This window comes from Gastrolobium bilobum, unplaced genomic scaffold, assembly GCF_033153095.1.
Source record: "Gastrolobium bilobum isolate Gb01-03AN ecotype WA unplaced genomic scaffold, APGP_CSIRO_Gbil_v1 utg2703, whole genome shotgun sequence".
Classification (NCBI taxonomy): domain Eukaryota; kingdom Viridiplantae; phylum Streptophyta; class Magnoliopsida; order Fabales; family Fabaceae; genus Gastrolobium; species Gastrolobium bilobum.
The window spans coordinates 202,663-220,967 of NW_026898904.1; the positions used below are offsets into that span (position 1 = coordinate 202,663).

Here is an 18,305-nt window from a genome sequence, read left to right on the forward strand (position 1 = left end):
TAAAAAATATGGGTCGAATTCAAATTTATACGACATGTAATACGACACAAATTTTTTGCATGACATTTTTTTCAACACAAATTTTTTTGTGGGTCAACCTAAAAATGAATTTTCGTGTCATGTCACAAGTCGACTCGCGTCTCATAACCTGTTTTAACACTTCTATTTACAAATATATTTTTGTGGAGTTTTTGGTGGAAGCAACATTTAATGAAATGTGCAGATTCTAACAATATAATACAGGATGTGACACCATTACTAAAAAAGAGGCAATAATTGAATAAACAAGACACAAGCAATCGCAACTGGAAATGTACATGGTATATATATCTACCACATATATATCATCTGCATCCTCAGCACTTAATAGAAAATTCAACAATCTCAGGAGAGAGCTTATTCTTTGCTATTATTGTGAATATCATGTTCTTCCACGTCCATGTTTTTGACAAATCGTCATGATCATTAAAAGCATTCCTGATAGTCTTGGGTTTGATTGTGATAACCATATATGGTTGTATTTTATCATGAGCTACTATCAGTCCATCATGGATCCAACAAGGATACAGTGCGTATCCTTTTAAAGTACACAAAGTTATATCATTTCATTCCTTATAATTATGTACTTTAGGAATATATAGTTATAATACTCGTTGGATTATACAGTTATAAGAGGTGGATAATCACTTTTCCCATTCAACAAGGCTAATACTCGTTGGATTATATAGTTATAAGAGGTGGATAATCACTTTTCCCATCCAACAAGGCCTCGTAGCTTTGGAATCTCCAGTGGTTTCTGATGGCTTTGACTGAGTCATTTTTGCATTTCTTTGCCCTTACCCCATAGCACCGCGTATAGTCCAACCACAATCAGCACCGATCCAATCGCACTATAGATGATATAAAAACCAAAATAAAATCAAATTAAATCATGAATGCCAAGGCTAGCAATATATATATATATATATATATATATATATATATAAATATGAGAAGGATATATTTACAAACTCTTACAAACTACATTATGTCTGACCGGTTATACTTCAATCAAGAGTGTATGACCAGTCAGACTTAGTGTAATTTGTAAACGGATTCTTCCTTATATATATATATATATATTGTTAGAGGAATATAAAATTATTAATATAACCTCACACAAGTACTCAAGTTTTTGGGTTAAATTAGTTTTTTATATAGTATCAGAGCTTCAGTGTCATAAGTTGATCTTCACCGCCCCCGTTTAATTAATAATTAATTAAATCTTGTGGAGTTTGTAAACACAAATATGTGGGTCTGTACATTTGTTCACTCTTCAAGTCCAATGGACTCTTATGTGAGGGGTGTTAAAGAAATATAAAGTCATTAATGTAGTCTTACCAACAATTTAAGATTTTGAATTGGTTCTCTACATATTTAGGTGGAAAAAAAAGATTTAGTGTATACCTTCCCAAATATAATTTCTCATCCAACGTCAAAGAAGCAACGATAGCCACAAGCACAAGCATTAGAGGGTTGAAAGAAGATGCAAATAAAGGGCCTCTCACGTGTATGCACCATGCAATGACAATAATCATAATTCCGGAGGCCATAATTCCCTGTAAATAACACATTAGCTCACATGAATATCATTCGTAATTCGCATATTCATGTAGACATATCACGACTACGGTGCTAGTTAACAACGAGCTATACCGAATAAGCCGCAGTTAGGAGCCTGACATCCCAACCCATTTTCCATTGGTTCCAATCCCTCTCAACACAAAGACCAAAAATAATGGATTGTATTGCTCCTATTGTAGACATCAAAGCTATGCTTGCGTATCGGCATGGATATCCTTCATTTATCTTAGCCTGTGCCATATAAAGTAATTAATCAATGAACAAGACACACAGTAAGTCAAATGACAGCTTCACATAAATAAAGGATAAGGAGTAAGATTATTTATTTTTACACCAAAGTCAAAATATCATATATATATATATATATATATATATATATATATATATATATATATATAATATGAAACTAGTACCGTAGATAAAGAAAATAAGTTCACCTGAATGATCAGCCAGATAGAGAAACAGAAGCAGCTTGCTATGACGCATAGAGCACCCAACAATTATATATATAAAATATGAAACTAGCACCGTAGATAAAGAAAATAAGCTCACCTGAATGATCATCCAGATAGAGAAACAGAAGCAGCTTGCTATGACGCATAGAGCACCCAACAATTCATTACCATGGTCAGCGTTCTCGTGCCCAGTTTGGTCCAATAGTGTATAAAGGTTGAAATGAAAATGCCAAATATGAAATACTATCCCTTTGTAAAAGGCCAGCAACATTGCCCCAACAAGTCCAATTATTGTTCCGAATACCTTGGCCTTTCCTGTTGCTGCTCCCCAATTTAATTTTTCGAAACTATAGAGGCATGGTAAGTACATTAAACAAGAGTATTATAAATTGGGAGCATATAAGTAACTTTAATTTCCACTGATCAGTATCTGCAAACACTTATTCTCCTATAATTGGCCTGACTAAGCATAGCTTTCTTGAAAGATAGTTCCGTTATTTACTTTCTAAAAATTGGGTAGATTACAAGTTTACTTTCATTTTTCATTAATTAAGGCTATTGATCTCTCAATTTCTTGCTAGATATAAGGTTGGGATATAATAAGGAGAAACCATTTAAATATTGAAGGGGTTTCAAACAAGGTGAGATTTCTAACAAATAATTTGACTAGTCTTGATCTATTTTGTCATTATTTTAATTGTAATAGTTATAATTTACAATTTAGTTCTGATATGAATATATCGAGTTAGGAGAGGTTATGCTTACAATATATTTTTCTTTATAACCTATTACAATTATTTTAATTTCTTTATCATTGCATTAAAATCAAATCAACTGCTCATTTGATGTTATTTTATAACTGTTGATTTTATTTTGATCCAACGGTAAAAAATGTGGTTGTAAGTATAATTTCCTATTGAGTTATGATAGAAAATTTTAGATGTTAAAGTTCTCATAATGTGATGTTTTTTAATTTTACAAAAAATTTAGGATATTATATGTAACAACTATAAGTTGAAGTATGAAAAGTAAAATTATGGCTTACACTTCAATGGAGTATTATGTAATTTTCCCCCAAAGGAATTAATTTATCAATTGAGATTTTGAATATTGGTGAAATTTTTTAATTAAGTTACATTGGTGTACTCTTTTTCGATACTACACCTGGCTAGAGAGTTGAAGAGCCCCTCACCATTAAAGTGGTGCCTTAGAGATTCCCACGAGGAGTTCAAGAAAGAAAAGAAAAAGAAAAAAAAAAATATATATATATATATATATGTGTGTGTTATTCTCTTAGGGGCGTTGAACCCTATTGGAAACTTCCACGCAAATGATCTAAATAAGTTAATGGCGCACCAGACCAATTAGTACATATTTAATGTGTACGGAAAACCTTAACATAGCTGCACAGATAATGTGATTATAGCTCAGGAAATCCTTCACTCCATAAGATCAAAGAAAGGTAAGAAAAGGTGGATGCCAATTAAAGTTGATTTATGAAGTGTGTCTCGGAATGTGTTATAGAATGGGTCTACAACAAGGGAGTAGGCCTTCAAGAGGTGTTAGGCAGGGAGATCCCCTGTCTCCATGTCTTTTTGTCTTGTGTATTGAACGGTTAGCTCATCTCATCCAAGAGGCGGTGCAGCGAAACAAGTGGATGCCAATCTGTCTGAAGAAGAATGGACCAGAAATATCTCACTTATTTTTTGCAGATGACCTTCTCCTCTTCACGGAAGCATCATTGGATCAAGCTGGTATAGTAGCAGACACATTAGCTATGTTTTGCTCCTCCTCGGGCCAACATGTCAACCACGAAAAGACAAAAGTGTACTTTTCTAAGAATGTCCATTCTCATAAAGCCACACTGAATTGACCCGACGTATGGGTTTCTCTAATACCCCGGACTTGGGTAAGTATTTGGGTATCCCTACACAATATAATCGATCTAAAAGATCAGCATTCAAATATGTTCATGATCATCTTATGGATCGCCTTAACAAGTGGAACCAATCTCGGTTATCCTTAGCAGGACGAGTTACTCTTGCTAAAGCTGTTCTAAGTTCTAACGGCAATTCCCACATATCCAGTGAGATCAGCTTATGAGATGCTCATAAGACCAGGAGGGAGAGCTGTGGAAGCAAAATGGAAGGCAGTTTGGAGTTGGAGGGGCCCAAAAGGATTAAAAATTTAAAATATTTTTATGGCTTCTCATGAATAACAGCCTTCTTTCAAATGATACTCGATGTCATGGGCACATGACAACTGATGCTAGTTGCACTCGTTGTCATTTTCACATGGAAGATGGAATCCATGTTGTTAGGGACTGTTTTTATGCTCAAGCTGTTTGGAAGCGTTTGGTGATTCCTGCTAAGGGGGACGAGTTCTTTTCAACATGCTCACAGGATTGGCTGCTAAATAATATTTTGGATAAGGCTACATGGGTGACTGATACACATTGGTCTTAACGTTTGGCATAACTTGTTTGTCGCTTTGGAAGGACCGAAATTCTCTGATATTTGAAGACAAACAAAACTCGGACTATGGGCTTTGTACGAGGATTTTGTGTTATCGTGACAATTTTATTGTGGGACAAAACACTCTAGAAGGATCAGGTTTGTAGGTTGGGCAAAAACAACAGCGCCTAATCGGATGTAGTTTTTTGCAGGAGGGATGGATCAAACTCAACGTTGATGATTCGAGCAGCTTGAATGGTAATACATCAAGTTGTGGTGGTTCTTTCCATGACAACATTGGGCAATGGCTTGGTGGATTTTCAAGGTTTTTAGGCAATGGTAATTCTTTGAGAGCTGAGCTTTGGGGCTTCTATACAGGACTCTAATTAGCAATTCAATAAGGGATATTCTCATCTCTGGGTGGAAGGCAATTCTTTGGTGGCAATTCAATTTATTCAGAAAAGATGTCCTCGCCATCATCCTTTAGTGGATTTGATTAATCGAATAAGAATGTTGCTAAGTCAGTCTTGGACGGTGATCATCTCACACACGTTCAGGGAGGGAAACTCAGTTGCAGATTGGTTAGCGGTGAATTATTAGAGACATAGCTGATACACTCAGGAGTTCACAGTTCCCTCTAGTAGATGTACCAAACTCCTGTGGAAGGATGTAGTGGGGATAGCTACACCTAGGACTTGTTAGTTGCTCTCTCTTTTCTTTCAAACAAAAAAAAAGAAAATAAAGAAAAAGCTTAAATTCAGATGAAATATTAAAAATATCTATAGATGAAATTAAAAATGTATAGCTTTTATTAGCTCGAATATTAATTTTTATTAGTTAGTTAAAAATTTCTAAAACAATTAGCTTCTTTTTTTTATTGATGAAAGTTAGAAGAAGAAAAGTTGCTCCATACACAATAATAAAATATTAGGGTTTTCGCTTTTCACATATTAGATTGAAATGATTTTGAAGAAGAAAAAAATCAAGTCATCCAATTTAATCAATTTTCTTATAAAGTTATCTGATTAATTTGATTGAAAAAATAAATTAAAGTCTGAGTTAAGGTATAATAAAAAAAGTTTTAAAACAAATATGAATAATATGAAACTTTTTTTATTTGATTAAATGGATTCTGTTTTAAACACCCAAAGCCAAGACCTTTGGGGTTGTCCCAGTTAGATTTTATTTGTTCATCATGTCAAGTCTTGTTGGGATTTTCAACATTAATTCAAGAAAGAAGATCAAGTATATATATTGCCAAGGTGAGTAAACGTACCCGAAGCAAATGGCCAAGATTAAGGTGATTGAAGGAATAAGGTTGTAGAGTGCGGACACCAAGGTTGCCGGGGCAAATGTCAGGGCTCCATAGAATAAGTTTTGAAATAAAGCTCCACTGTTCCATTATATATACAACATATATTCATATATATAACTTTTGTTAATGAATCATCAATTATACACGATCAAAGTTGTGACATGGGGCAAATGGTAGAATTTACCAAATACATACCCAAACAATCCACTGAGAAATGCCAAACCAAACACCTTCCGAGTCATGTTTGGTCTCTTCCTGTATAGAGAAAAAAATGCAAACTTGATCTATTGCCATAGTTTCAAGTTGAAAGAAGCTGTAACGTTTGTTTCTTTTCTTTTCAATTTAAATTGAGTATATTAGAGCAGTCACATCATCAATCAGTCATGATAACTAATCATAATAATTGTCTATTAATAATTAGTAATACGATTGAAATAATATACAAAATTTATTTATGCAAAGTTGCAAAATAAACAAACACTTACCTCTCAAAAATTAAAGCAAGGGGAATGGTGGTAGCCGCTGCGAAGGCGAGACGATAGGCTGAAAGAACAATAGTGCTCATCCCATCATAAATGGTAAGCTTGTAGAGTATATTGCAAGCAGAAAATGTGATCTGCACCACCACCATTAGCACCGCTGGTTTCCATTTGTCCCACAAGCCCTTCATCTTCAAGAATGGGCCCTGAGCCTGACCTGCGTTTGAGATCCAAATGCATATATAGGGAAAGGAAATTTCGATCAAAACTCTTGCCAGTTGTCGTTAACCACGAAAATATGATGGTAAAAACAAAATAAATGTAAAAGGAAATAAAATCATAATACGTGTCACGAGTCACGCGCAGGGAAATCAGGAAAAATTGAAATCGTGACTAATTACTGGGTTGTAAGAAAAGACTGCCAAGCTCTTTAAAAAAGAAACTAGTCTTTGTAATTAAAAAAATGAAATCGTATATACAAAAAAAAAAAAAAAATGAAATCGTAACAGCATGTTCGTAGGATAGGAAAAGCTAATGAGTAAGCTTAAATTTAAATTTTTAAAATTTATATTCTTTTAATTTTTATTTTTTAAAAAACAATCAACTATTGGCTAAAAAAAAGCACCATTTTTTAATTTTTATTTTGAATTTTTCTTTTTTTAAAAGTTGCTATCTAAATATTTAAAATTTCTTAAAGTAACTTTTATTTTTATTTTTTAAACAATTTTTTAAAAACAAAAGTTTATCCAAACATACTCTAAATATCGAAGAGCTAGTGAATTAGATTGGATTGGATTGATTTTATTATAACTTCAAACACAACTTCAAATTATCTGATCGATACAAAGTAGTTTTGATTGGATTAGTTTTTTGATTTTTTTCTAAAGAGGCAATAAATAAACTCAAAACATATATAGTAAATATAACAAAAATTAATTCAAAGTATGAAATATAAAATAAGAGGAGAGAGTTATATTTACAAACTAAATTGTTTACAAACTCTTACAATTAAATCTTAACCGTTGATTTATGTCAATCTAACCATTATCATATATTGGGTCACACTTATTAATTATAACCGTTAGATTGACGAAAAACAACGGTTAAGATTTGATTGTAAGAGTTCGTAAATAATTTAATTTGTAAATATAACTCTTCCCAAAAAGATAAAGCTGAATAAAAAGACTATTCTTCATGCACCCAAGTAGGGGTATAAATGGACCAAACGGCTTGTCAGGGGCCCAAGGCTTAGCTTGCTTTAAGTTTGGTTTGGCCTAGCTTATTTATAAATAGAACGGGCTCAAGTTTTAAAAAAAGTTTATGTAGCAAACAAGTTCAATCCTAATTTAATAAGGCTTGGCATGAAAGCCCGTGAGCTGAGCTGATATGTGGGATAATTGAATGTATTAAAAATATTTTTTTGTTCCTGCTAAATAGCATGAAAGGTGTAATTATATGTAAACTGAGTGGATTCTATGATTGTTTTTTCTCTATGAAGGAAGGAATACAAAATTTAATATATTTATAGTCTCAACATTTGGACGTATCAAAGTTTGAAAAAAAATACATTTTATAATTATAAATGAGCTAAGTCAAATCTTTAATTTTTCATAAATAAACCAAGTCAGACTTAGAATTTAGCTCGTACTGGTGCAAGGCTAATGAGCCAAGTCAAGTTCAAAAAAAAATTCATAGGTTTGGCTCATTTAAAGTAAAATTTAGCTCAGTCCAATTTATTTGCACCCGTATATCCATATGTCACTGACAGGTGGAGGAAATTTTATTCCATAGTCCTTTTTTTCTTTTTCTTCTCCCTTTCTCTCTCCTCTCTCTTCTTTCTCTCTCTATTTTTTTTTCTCTAGAGAGACCAATGTGCTGGGCCCTCTACATTTTCTCTCCAGGTGGAGAGGTGTAATAATATTATTGTTAAATGTAAATCAGTCTAATGCAATGAATCTCACATTTATTTTAGTGGGACTGGTCCTGCAACTCTGAAGTCTCCCATGCGATGGAAAAGGTATAGAATTTATGTTGAAAAAAATTAGTCACGGTTTAAATTGTGACTAATTTTATAAGACTAATTTCTTTCTCTTTCTATGCCAGATTCCTACAAAAAATTTCAAATATATATTGAGACGACATGAGACGCTAATCTGATATGAATGAAGACAAAATGGCTCTTTATGTTATTGGAAATTTTTTATCTCTTAGAAATTAGAATAGACCCATTCACATGGTGGGTCACCACCATCTTTAAAAAAAAATTAATGTGAGGACAAAAGGAAATAATTTTCTCCAAAATGAATGAAATGCTAGACTTATTTCACTAGATTGGTATTGTTTTTATAAACTATATTATTTGAAGAGGAAAAAATTTAATTGCTTTAGTTTGATTGAAAAGTACAAAATTTCAATTGTTCACTCATAACTTCATCCACGGCTTCAAATTATCAATATCAAACATATTAATATAGAGAAGGGATATTCTTACAACTAAAATTTTTTACTACCAACTTACTACTTATCTAATCACTATTAGATTAACATTTTCTCTCTCTTCAAACACTTTTTAACATTCTTTCTCTTTGATCTAATGGTGATGTGATGGGTAGTAAGAGTTAGTAGTGAGAATTTTTGGTAGTTAGAATATCCTCACTCATTAATATATTATCATGCACTACAAATTTAATTCTATTTATAACGGAAATCACATGGTAGGTAAATATACATTATAAGAATTAAAAAAAAATCCAAGCTCATTCAGAATAATATTTGAAAATTTTAAACTCTTAAAAAATTTAAAAGATCTAACCAAGATATATCTGGAACAAAATTCGATGGAAGCTATTGTATCTAGAACAAAAACTGTGGTGTCAAGCTACATGGAAATAAGAATTGAAGGGACCAAACTAGCACGGTACGGTGGAGGAAAATATTTTTGGTAATATAGATGGATGGTATACTTAGTATATTTTTTATCAAATATAAAAAATTAATATATTTACAATAACTCTATTTATAATTATTTCTTTCCATTACATTTTAGAAAGAAAATACCTACTCTCGGTGGATTAAAAATGTGCTCTGATATATACCCAAAAAAAAAAAATGTGCTCTGGGGCCAGGTTGCATTTAATCAATTGAAAATTTTGGCTCTGTATTCGTTATTTGTAGGGTAGCCAACAGAAAGAAATCGAAGAAAAGAAAGGTACGGTAAGCAAAGCCCTTGTACCTTAAATGCTTTTTATGTGTTTTCGATGTACTTTTGATGTATCTTCTGCAGTCGTGTGTCCTTTTCTTTATTTAATAAAAGCGTACTTCAGATATCCATGTTTACCGAACAAGAATAATTTTTTGGGGTCCATGCAAATGCAAGTAAATGTCTTATTCATTTGACAGACTTATCCATCAATTTTTGAGAGAATGAGTTTTTTGTTTTGTTACATTACTTGTTTTAAATGTTAGAAAAATTATTCTTATATTAATGTAAAAATAAATTCAACACACTTTTTAATAATTGTGCAATTTTTTTTAGTTGATGGGTTGTATTATTATATGCCTAAGATATAAGATTCCTTCTCTCATGCAACATGAAATTAAATACGTTCTTAAATGTTTTACTTAAAATACTTTGGGTATTATATATGATAATTTGCATTATCTATAGTTTTTTTAAAACGGTGACAATTTTAATTATTAGAATATTTGATAAACTGATTATTTTTAAAGAAGTACTTAAATTACATTGTCTATCTTTCTTTTTTATTTTAAATTTTTATTTTTTTAGAGATGATGACTCTTAAAAATTTATAGGAAGTTCATTTTAATTTATAGGCAGTTCATTTTAATTTATAAGAAGTTCATTTTATTTTTTATTTTTGCTTAGTGATAATGAATATTTTTTTCCCCTCTCTTTACAACTCTTACTGTTATAAATTTATAGGCAGTTCATTTTAATTACTTAATTCCAACTTTGAGATCTTAGTGGATAAATTAAATTTTAAGCACTGTTTTCTTTAAAAAAAAAAAAGATACTATTTGCATATATTATCTTACATTTATAAAGTTTTTATTGTTTAGTTACGCTTGATCATGCCTTATAGTCTATACATTATGTGCGAAATTAAGATGTGAAACATGATCTGCTACTAGCTAGTATTATAAGTTTGCATGAACTTTTCTGCTGTGTAAAGAACATTTCCTTTTCTTTTTTTTAGTAAATAGAACATTTCCTTTTAATTTTTTTTAAAAAAAGAAGAAGAAGAAGCTAACTTCACGTTACCTTTTCTCTTACTTGTATCTCATATTTGCATATATAGCAAATATAAATAATTAAATATAGATATAAACTCAATTGTAACATTGATTATCTTTAAATACAGTGGGTCAGGCTAAAGACTCCAAAACGACGGTACATTGAATTAAGTAAATGGAAGGCTTCGAAAAATGAATTGATTTTGAGATTGAGACGTCAACCAAAAATAGTGTCAGGTTCATTAATTCTGGGAGAAATTAATTATGTGGTCCCATCTCTCTTCTCGTTTTCTTTAGGCGGATCACAAGGTGGGGAGCACTGAATTTTATGGCTCCTATTCTTGTTATTGCTTTTCTATAACTTATGAGCGGGATGCAATCAACCAATCACCAAAATCAGTATTTTAAAATTTGTCATGTCATCAATTCGATTGAGGTACTAAGTTATTGGATCATTAATTTAATATAAGGTGCATTTTGACCAATAAATGAAGATAGCTTAATAGTAAGTGATAATATAACTCACTCTCATAGACTGGGTTTGATTTCTAGATCAAAAGTTTCGTCTAGTTTTTAAAAACACCCATTAGATTTCATTTGTCTCGTGAGTCACCGAGTCGACCAAGTCACAGAAACTCAGGTTGACTCGACCCTTTCGATCTGATTTTTAAAACATTGACCAAAACAACTTTTTTTTTTAAAATGAAAATCAGAATGAGAATCAAATTATTTGAAATAAATGATTTTTTTTTATTTTTAACATATAATCCTTGTTTCAAATATATGCTTTTGTTCTATAACGTATTATTTATTTATTTATTTTTAAAATTTATTTCAAAGGTATTTCTTTGTCGAAAGTCAAGGACTAATCTTTTTGAGGTAGATAAATCACGCGATCGTAGGTACAATCTCTACTAACAAAGCATTTTCTATATACACGGTCAGAAATTGAACTCTTGTCAATATACTTAAAAGATCCAATTATCTATCAACTGTGCTGGACTTTGTTGATATAACGTATGTTTTTCTTATATTTTATATGTTGGGATATTTTTCTAAAAAAGTATACGTTTCTTCAATGGTTAGTTTTTTTTTTTTTTTACTTTTGAAATAAAAAACATTTTTTACAACATGGAAAAGTGTTTGGATAAAAAGATGTTCTTATCAAATATTACATCAAACTAATTTTTTTCTTTTTTTAAATATATTTTTAAGAAAAGGTCACACATATTTAATATGATTGCAATTTGCAAGTAGCTACTATTAGTTTTAAAGGATAGTACTAGTTAGGGCGTTAATAAATTAGTTAATAAATTATTTGTACAAATAAGACATATAGTCCCTACAATTCATCGAAAGGTTCATGTCCTGAAATAACTTTGTAAAATTTGTCGATTATGGAGGGAAGTTTATAAAAGCATTTTTTTAAAAAAAAATCTGTGCTTTGGCTGATTTGGCTGTGGACCAAATTCTTTCTACCTAATTTTTTTAATTCTTTCTACCAAATTCTCTTTTTTTTAAATTAAAATTTTTTCATATTATTTCAATTCTTGGCTTTTTATGTACTTTCCTTTTAAGTCTTAATAATTTACCAATTTGAGAAGTGATGTTGGTACAGCGAGAATACTGCAAAAGTTCTCCTTTCTACCTTTGTGATTGTGGCCGATTGTCAGGTTCTGCAGTGGCCTCTTAAATTTTGGGTTACCCTTATCCAAATTTGTTAGGCCTGTATTCTCTTGTACTATCTCTCTCACTATTTCAAAAACTGGTAGGAGGAGCCTAAAGAATAGAGAAAAAATCATGAGACTTGTACTAGTGAACTAACAATTCCTTCTGAATTTACTTTAGTCTACCAAACCAAAATATTTTCAGTGCTATCAAACATACTTACGTAACTCTCATCGGTATATCAATTTGTTAGTCCCATGATACTCAAGAAGGGGGTTGAATTGAGTAGTAGCACCTATCTCTCTTTTTTATTTTTATTCAAATAATTTTTTAATATAATTTTCTAATTTTTGCTAATAAAAGGAAATCACAAGAATGATGCACAAATAAAAAAAACACAATGATTTCTACGTGGAAAAACCTCCTAGGCTCATTAGGAGTAAAAAACCACAACCCACTTTGATTTCAATCCAATGGGATTTAAAAAAAAAAACTTCACTAATTTTAATGAGCCAAAATACTCAAGTACAAGTAGATCCTAATCTATTCTTGAGGCACACTACTTTGATTCAACACTTTAAATCAAAGTTTACACTTATCCACCGATAAGCCCACACCTATTGTTACTATCAACAATAGCAAGTTTCCACACACGGAGAAAAATCAACTTAAAAAGAACCACCTTACTAATACTTCTAGAAAAGTAAAAGGTGATGATGAAGCACTTAAAAACTAAGCTTGTCAAAAAGTTAATAAAGAACACAAGTCTTAGGCTAAAAATTTAGATCTCATTTGCTGCTTCACTTTAAGACTATTGGAGCATGGGTATATATATATAGTAAAAATTCTTCATAAACTTTTGCTCCCACGATAATGCTATTTAGACTTTATCCTCATCTCTTAATTTCAAATTTTGATTCTGCTCTTTATCTTCAATTGACTGCAACAACTTCAAGCTTTATCTTATCTTCAGATTTGGAATTTCAACAACCTTTTGATATGTTGTAACCACCCAACAAAAATCATCCTGTTTTTTGATCAACAAATAAGGTTATTAGGATTTGTAATTTCATTATATCAATTGTGTCATCATTAAAATATTTTAAAGCATAGGGTGCAACAAATTCCCCCTTTTTGATGATGACAAACAATTGATGCCTTAGAAATCCAAGTAGCTTGACAGATCAATCCAACATTGAAGTTCAGCAATAACAAACTATTTTCATAGTCAACAAGCTAGTTTTGTATACAGCAACAACAATGTAGCATGTCATGTGATCAAGTTGAATAATTGATACCGAATCCAAAACCAGATATTCAAACAGTAGTAATTAAACAGTGATAATGTTGACAAATTCAACTTGTAACCAACACTTAATTAACTCAAATAAGGCATCTTAGTTTCCCTTTTTTTTGACATCATCAAACTTTGGAAAATATTAGGCATAATGGAGCAAGAGATGTATGAGAAAGAGTAAAGCAAATGGGAAGCAGCAGAGCACTTTGCAATGGCATGGTGTATTTTGCAATATTCATGATAGAAGACACTCAAGTGTTTAACGCACAATTTATTCACCTTCAAGGATGCTTTATGAACTTGTAATTCATGATCTAGGAATCGTTTTAACCAGAAAAGTGCAAGTAGAATAGAGTTTATGAAAAAATTAAGCATGAAGGAAAAGATGAAAGGAAATTGAAGGATTAAAGAACTCTCTTAGTTGTTAGAAGTTGGGAGTGATATTGGCAAGATCACTCAGACTGCAAAGAACAACAAAAAAATGACATTTGTTTGGATGCTGTATTATGCTATGAGACAATTAACATTTGAACCTTTCTCCTTTTTTTTTGTAACTTTTTTTTTTATCCTATTCTCCTTCTTCCCTTTTTTTTATCTTATTCTCCTTCTTCCCTTTTTTTTTTAATCCTCTTCTCCTTATTCTTCTTCTTAATTTTTTTTTTCATCCTATTCTCCTTTTTTTTAATCATCATCATCTTCTTATTTTTTTTGTTCATCATATTCGCCTTCTTTTTTTTTCTTTTTTTTTAATCATCTTCTCCTTCTTCTTCTTCTTCTTCCTCCTCCTTTTTTTGTTGTAGTTCCCCCTCAACTTGGCATGTGGATCAAAGATAAATAGGATATATATCTGGACATACTCTTCACAATAGAATGTAAGTTTTCTGCTAATAGTAGTGGAACAAAAATATGCAGAATTATCTTTCTGCTCATGAATGGTTCGTATGATGTCAAATAGAGATTAGAAAAAGTAATTGAAAAAATGAATGACAGTCATCAATAAATCAAAATGCACTTTTCCACCAAAAAGAAGCATATCAATTATACAAGTTTTGAAGTACCTTCTCACTCAGTAGTGTTTTCACTCAAAACTTGGTCACCTAACTAACATGTTTTTCATGAGTATGCATAACAGTACCACATCCATTGAATCATGCTCCACACAGTCACCAAATGCTATGGAAATCTAGGTGTATAGTCAGAAGGACCTCGAGTTTGTCTTGTGTAGGTGATGTTGTCTTTATGAAGTGGAATAGGGTCTATTTTTTAAAAAAAAAAAAAAATATAGAAGTGATGAGAAGTATGCAGACGGGACAACAAATTTTTGGTTCTAATTCAAGCATCCATATTGGGGGTCACATAAATCCTTATGTAGAACTAATCAAGCCTAGTTCTAGTCTCAATTTTTCAAACCTATCTCTATTTAACGGCTTAGTGAAAATATTTGCTAATTGAAATTCAGTGGGACAAAAATTTAACTTGATTAAACATTTTTCTATACAATCTCTCAAAAAATGATGCCTAATGTGTATGTGTTTTGTTCTTGAATGCAGCACTGGATCTTTTGATATACTTATAGCACTTGAATTGTCACAAAGGATAGGCATACAACCAACATTTATTCCAAAGTCAATTAACTGTTGTTTTATCCATAAAAATTGAGCACAACAAAGGGCAGCAGAAATATATTCAGCTTCAGTAGTGGATAATGCAATAGTATTCTGTTTCTTTGAACCCCCAAGTAACCAAGCAAGGACCAAGAAATTGAGCCATACCTGAAGTGCTTTTTCTATGAACAAGGTCACCTGCAAAATCTGCATCACTATATGCCACTAGATAAAAATTAGCACCCCTAGGATACCATAATCCTAAGTTATCAGATCCTTTTAAGTATCTTAATATCCGTTTAACAGATTTCAAATGGGATTCTTTGGGATTGGATTGAAAACGTGCACATAAGCCTACACTAAACACAATGTCAGGCCTACTAGCTTTTAAATATAAAAGTGATCCAATCATACCTCTATACATCTTTTCATCCACACTTTTACCTTCTTTGTCCTCACTTAATCTATCTCCAGTCCCTATTGGAGTCTTGTGCGGCTTAGAGGCTTCCATCCCATATTTTTTTAGAAGGTCTTTGAGGTACTTTTGTTGATGAATCATTGTACCCTTGTCACTTTGAGAAACCTGCAGACCAAGAAAAAAAGTCAATTCACCCATTAAACTCATCTCAAATTCTTTTTTCATCAAACTTGCAAATTCATCACACAATAGATCATTAGTTGCACCAAAAATTATGTCATCAACATATATTTGTACAACTAGAAGATCATTTTCTTTACTTTTTAGAAATAAAGTCCTATCTACTTGACCTCTTTTGAATCCATTAGCAAGAAGATGTGAAGAGAGTCTTTCATACCAAACTCTAGGGGCTTGTTTTAAGCCATAAAGAGCCCTATCAAGTTTGTACACATAATCCTTAAGCATAGGGTCCTCAAAACCAGGTGGCAGTTCTACAAAGACTTCCTCTTCTATTAATCCATTTAAAAATGTTGTTTTAACATCCATTTGGAATAATTTAAAGCCCATATGAGCTGCAAATGCAATTAAAATCCTAATAGCCTCTAGACTTGCTACAGGAGCAAAAGTTTCTTCATAATCAATGCCCTCTTGTTGATTATATCCCTTAGCTACTAGTCTAGCTTTGTTCCTTATTATAGAACCACATTCATCTAACTTATTCCTAAACACCTGATATGCATCCAGCATATGGGAAAATCTAAGCCAAAAAGAGAAAGAATGTTGATTAATCTTATGCAAAAAGGCAATAATTACTGTTGATCTGTTAAAATCTCAATCAGAGATTGCACAACTGATTTTGTGTTGATTTCGTAGGAAAAACAGACAAACTGGAGCTAAAACAGAAATTGCTAAACTGAAGGCCCACGCCAATAGCGTGGGTGTGGGGCTGGAAGCGTGAAGAAGACATTTCAGACAGAGGCATCCACGCTACTAGCGTGAAACTCACACTAGTAGCGCCAGAGTTCGGAAACAGCCCGAGGCATTCACGCTACTAGCGTGGCACTGACACTAGTAGCGCCAAACTTTCTTGAAATCCACGCTTGCAGCGTGGAACCCACACTGGTAGCATGGAGCTCCAGTATTGTGAACAAAACTACCACGCCCACAGCGTGGGAACCACGCTAGTAGCGTGGGAGGTGCGGAAAATCAATATTAAATCTGATTAGTATCAGCAGAAGATTAAAAGGAGATTTTAAATGAAGATTCAATGAAGATTCTACACAAGGTCAAAGACTCTATAAATATACTAAAACCTGAAGAGAACAAAAACTTTTGAACGGAGAGAGATTGACGGAGGCAGAACGCAGAGCAAGCTTCTTCTCCAATTTTCTGGTTTTTATTTATTTATTTCAATTCTTGGCTTTTTATGTAATTTCCTTTTATTAAGTCCTAATAATTTACCACTTTGAGAAGTGATGTTGGTACAGCGAGAATACTGCAAAAAGTGCTCCTTTCTACCTTTGTGATTGTGGAGCGGAAATGTAGTGATCCGGGAGCATTTTTTATTGGGTGGGACTGAAGAGAGATGAAGAAAGAAAAAGTTGGAGAGAGAAAAAAAGAAAAAGAAAAATATAATACAAGTGTTGCATTCTTATTGGAAGGACCATAAATACCGGGATCCTAATAAATTTTTCCGTGATTGTGGCCGATTGTCAGGTTCTGCAGTGGCCTCTTAAATTTTGGGTTACCCTTATCCAAATTTTTTAGGCCTGTATTCTCCTGTCCTATCTCTCTCACTATTTCAAAAATGGTAGGAGGAGCCTAAAGAATAGAGAAAAAATCATGAGACTTGTACTAGTGAACTAACAATTCCTTCTGATTTTACTTTAGTCTACCAAACCAAAATATTTTCAGTGCTATCAAACATATTTACGTAACTCTCATCGGTATATGAATTGTGTTAGGAAATTAAATTCCATAAGATACAACAATAATAACAAATAAAGAATATCGACAAATTGAACACGTTGAATTGAAAACTCTCAAACAAATTAAGGAAAATTTGTCTATTACTTTTACACCCCAAAAAAAAATTACTACGGTCAACACCACAATTACAACCTCTCTTTATTTAAAATAAGAGAATAATTTTATTTCTCTCTTGAATTAAAAGGACTTCTCACAAAAATCACTCAAAAAAGACATATAGGAGAAAAAAAAAATTATGATTGTGGGGGCTTTTAATTATGGCCCTCTTCCTTTACTTTTCCACGGATGTGGGACTTAATAATCTCCCACTTAGAGATATGAAATCTCCACACAATTCTTTCTATGTTATCATCTCTATGTTTTTTACGTCTCTATCAAGTGAAATGAAGATCTACACCATGTAAATTTATTAGTGTGAGTAATGAATTTTATATCTGTTCTTGCCCACCGTCTTTCTTTTCAAATCCGACTATGAAAAATAGGTTTAAATTTTATTTTATTTTTTTGGAAACATAGGTTTAAAATTTGTTCTTGCCTGTTACACCTTCTGCTTTGGATTTTATGGGTCATTGGCCACAACCTAGGGAGAATAGGGATTTATAAATGGCTATACTATACCAATTCTTTGAATTTCTTTGTTTTACTGTGCCTACCGCCCCAAAATTTGCAGAGTATTTAGTATCATGTAAACTAAAATCATGGTTACTAGCAAGGTCTATTCACTCAATTGAGTGGAGAAATTGTAGTTTT

At 32.0% G+C, this 18,305-nt stretch overlaps 1 protein-coding gene across 1 annotated transcript; it reads right to left on the reverse strand.

The window, feature by feature from the left end:
* Nucleotides 1-814: 814 nt before the first annotated feature.
* On the reverse strand, nt 815-6,516 carry LOC133285300 (WAT1-related protein At1g25270-like). The gene is made up of 7 exons (XM_061482519.1): nt 6,332-6,516; nt 6,042-6,101; nt 5,808-5,924; nt 2,176-2,425; nt 1,696-1,854; nt 1,447-1,598; nt 815-890 (listed from the first exon to the last, which is right to left on the reverse strand). Exons 1-7 carry the CDS (start codon nt 6,514-6,516, stop codon nt 815-817), a joined length of 999 nt encoding a protein of 332 aa, XP_061338503.1.
* Nucleotides 6,517-18,305: the final 11,789 nt, after the last annotated feature.

Coding starts and splice junctions, on each gene's coding strand:
- LOC133285300 (XM_061482519.1), bottom strand. CDS start 6,516: ATGAAGGGCTTGTGGGACAAATGGAAACCAGCGGTGCTAATGGTGGTG. Junction 5,925..6,041: donor TTTCTCAGTGGATTGTTTGG/GTATGTATTTGG, acceptor ATAATGGAACAG/TGGAGCTTTATTTCAAAACT. Junction 1,599..1,695: donor TCCTAACTGCGGCTTATTCG/GTATAGCTCGTT, acceptor TGTTATTTACAG/GGAATTATGGCCTCCGGAAT.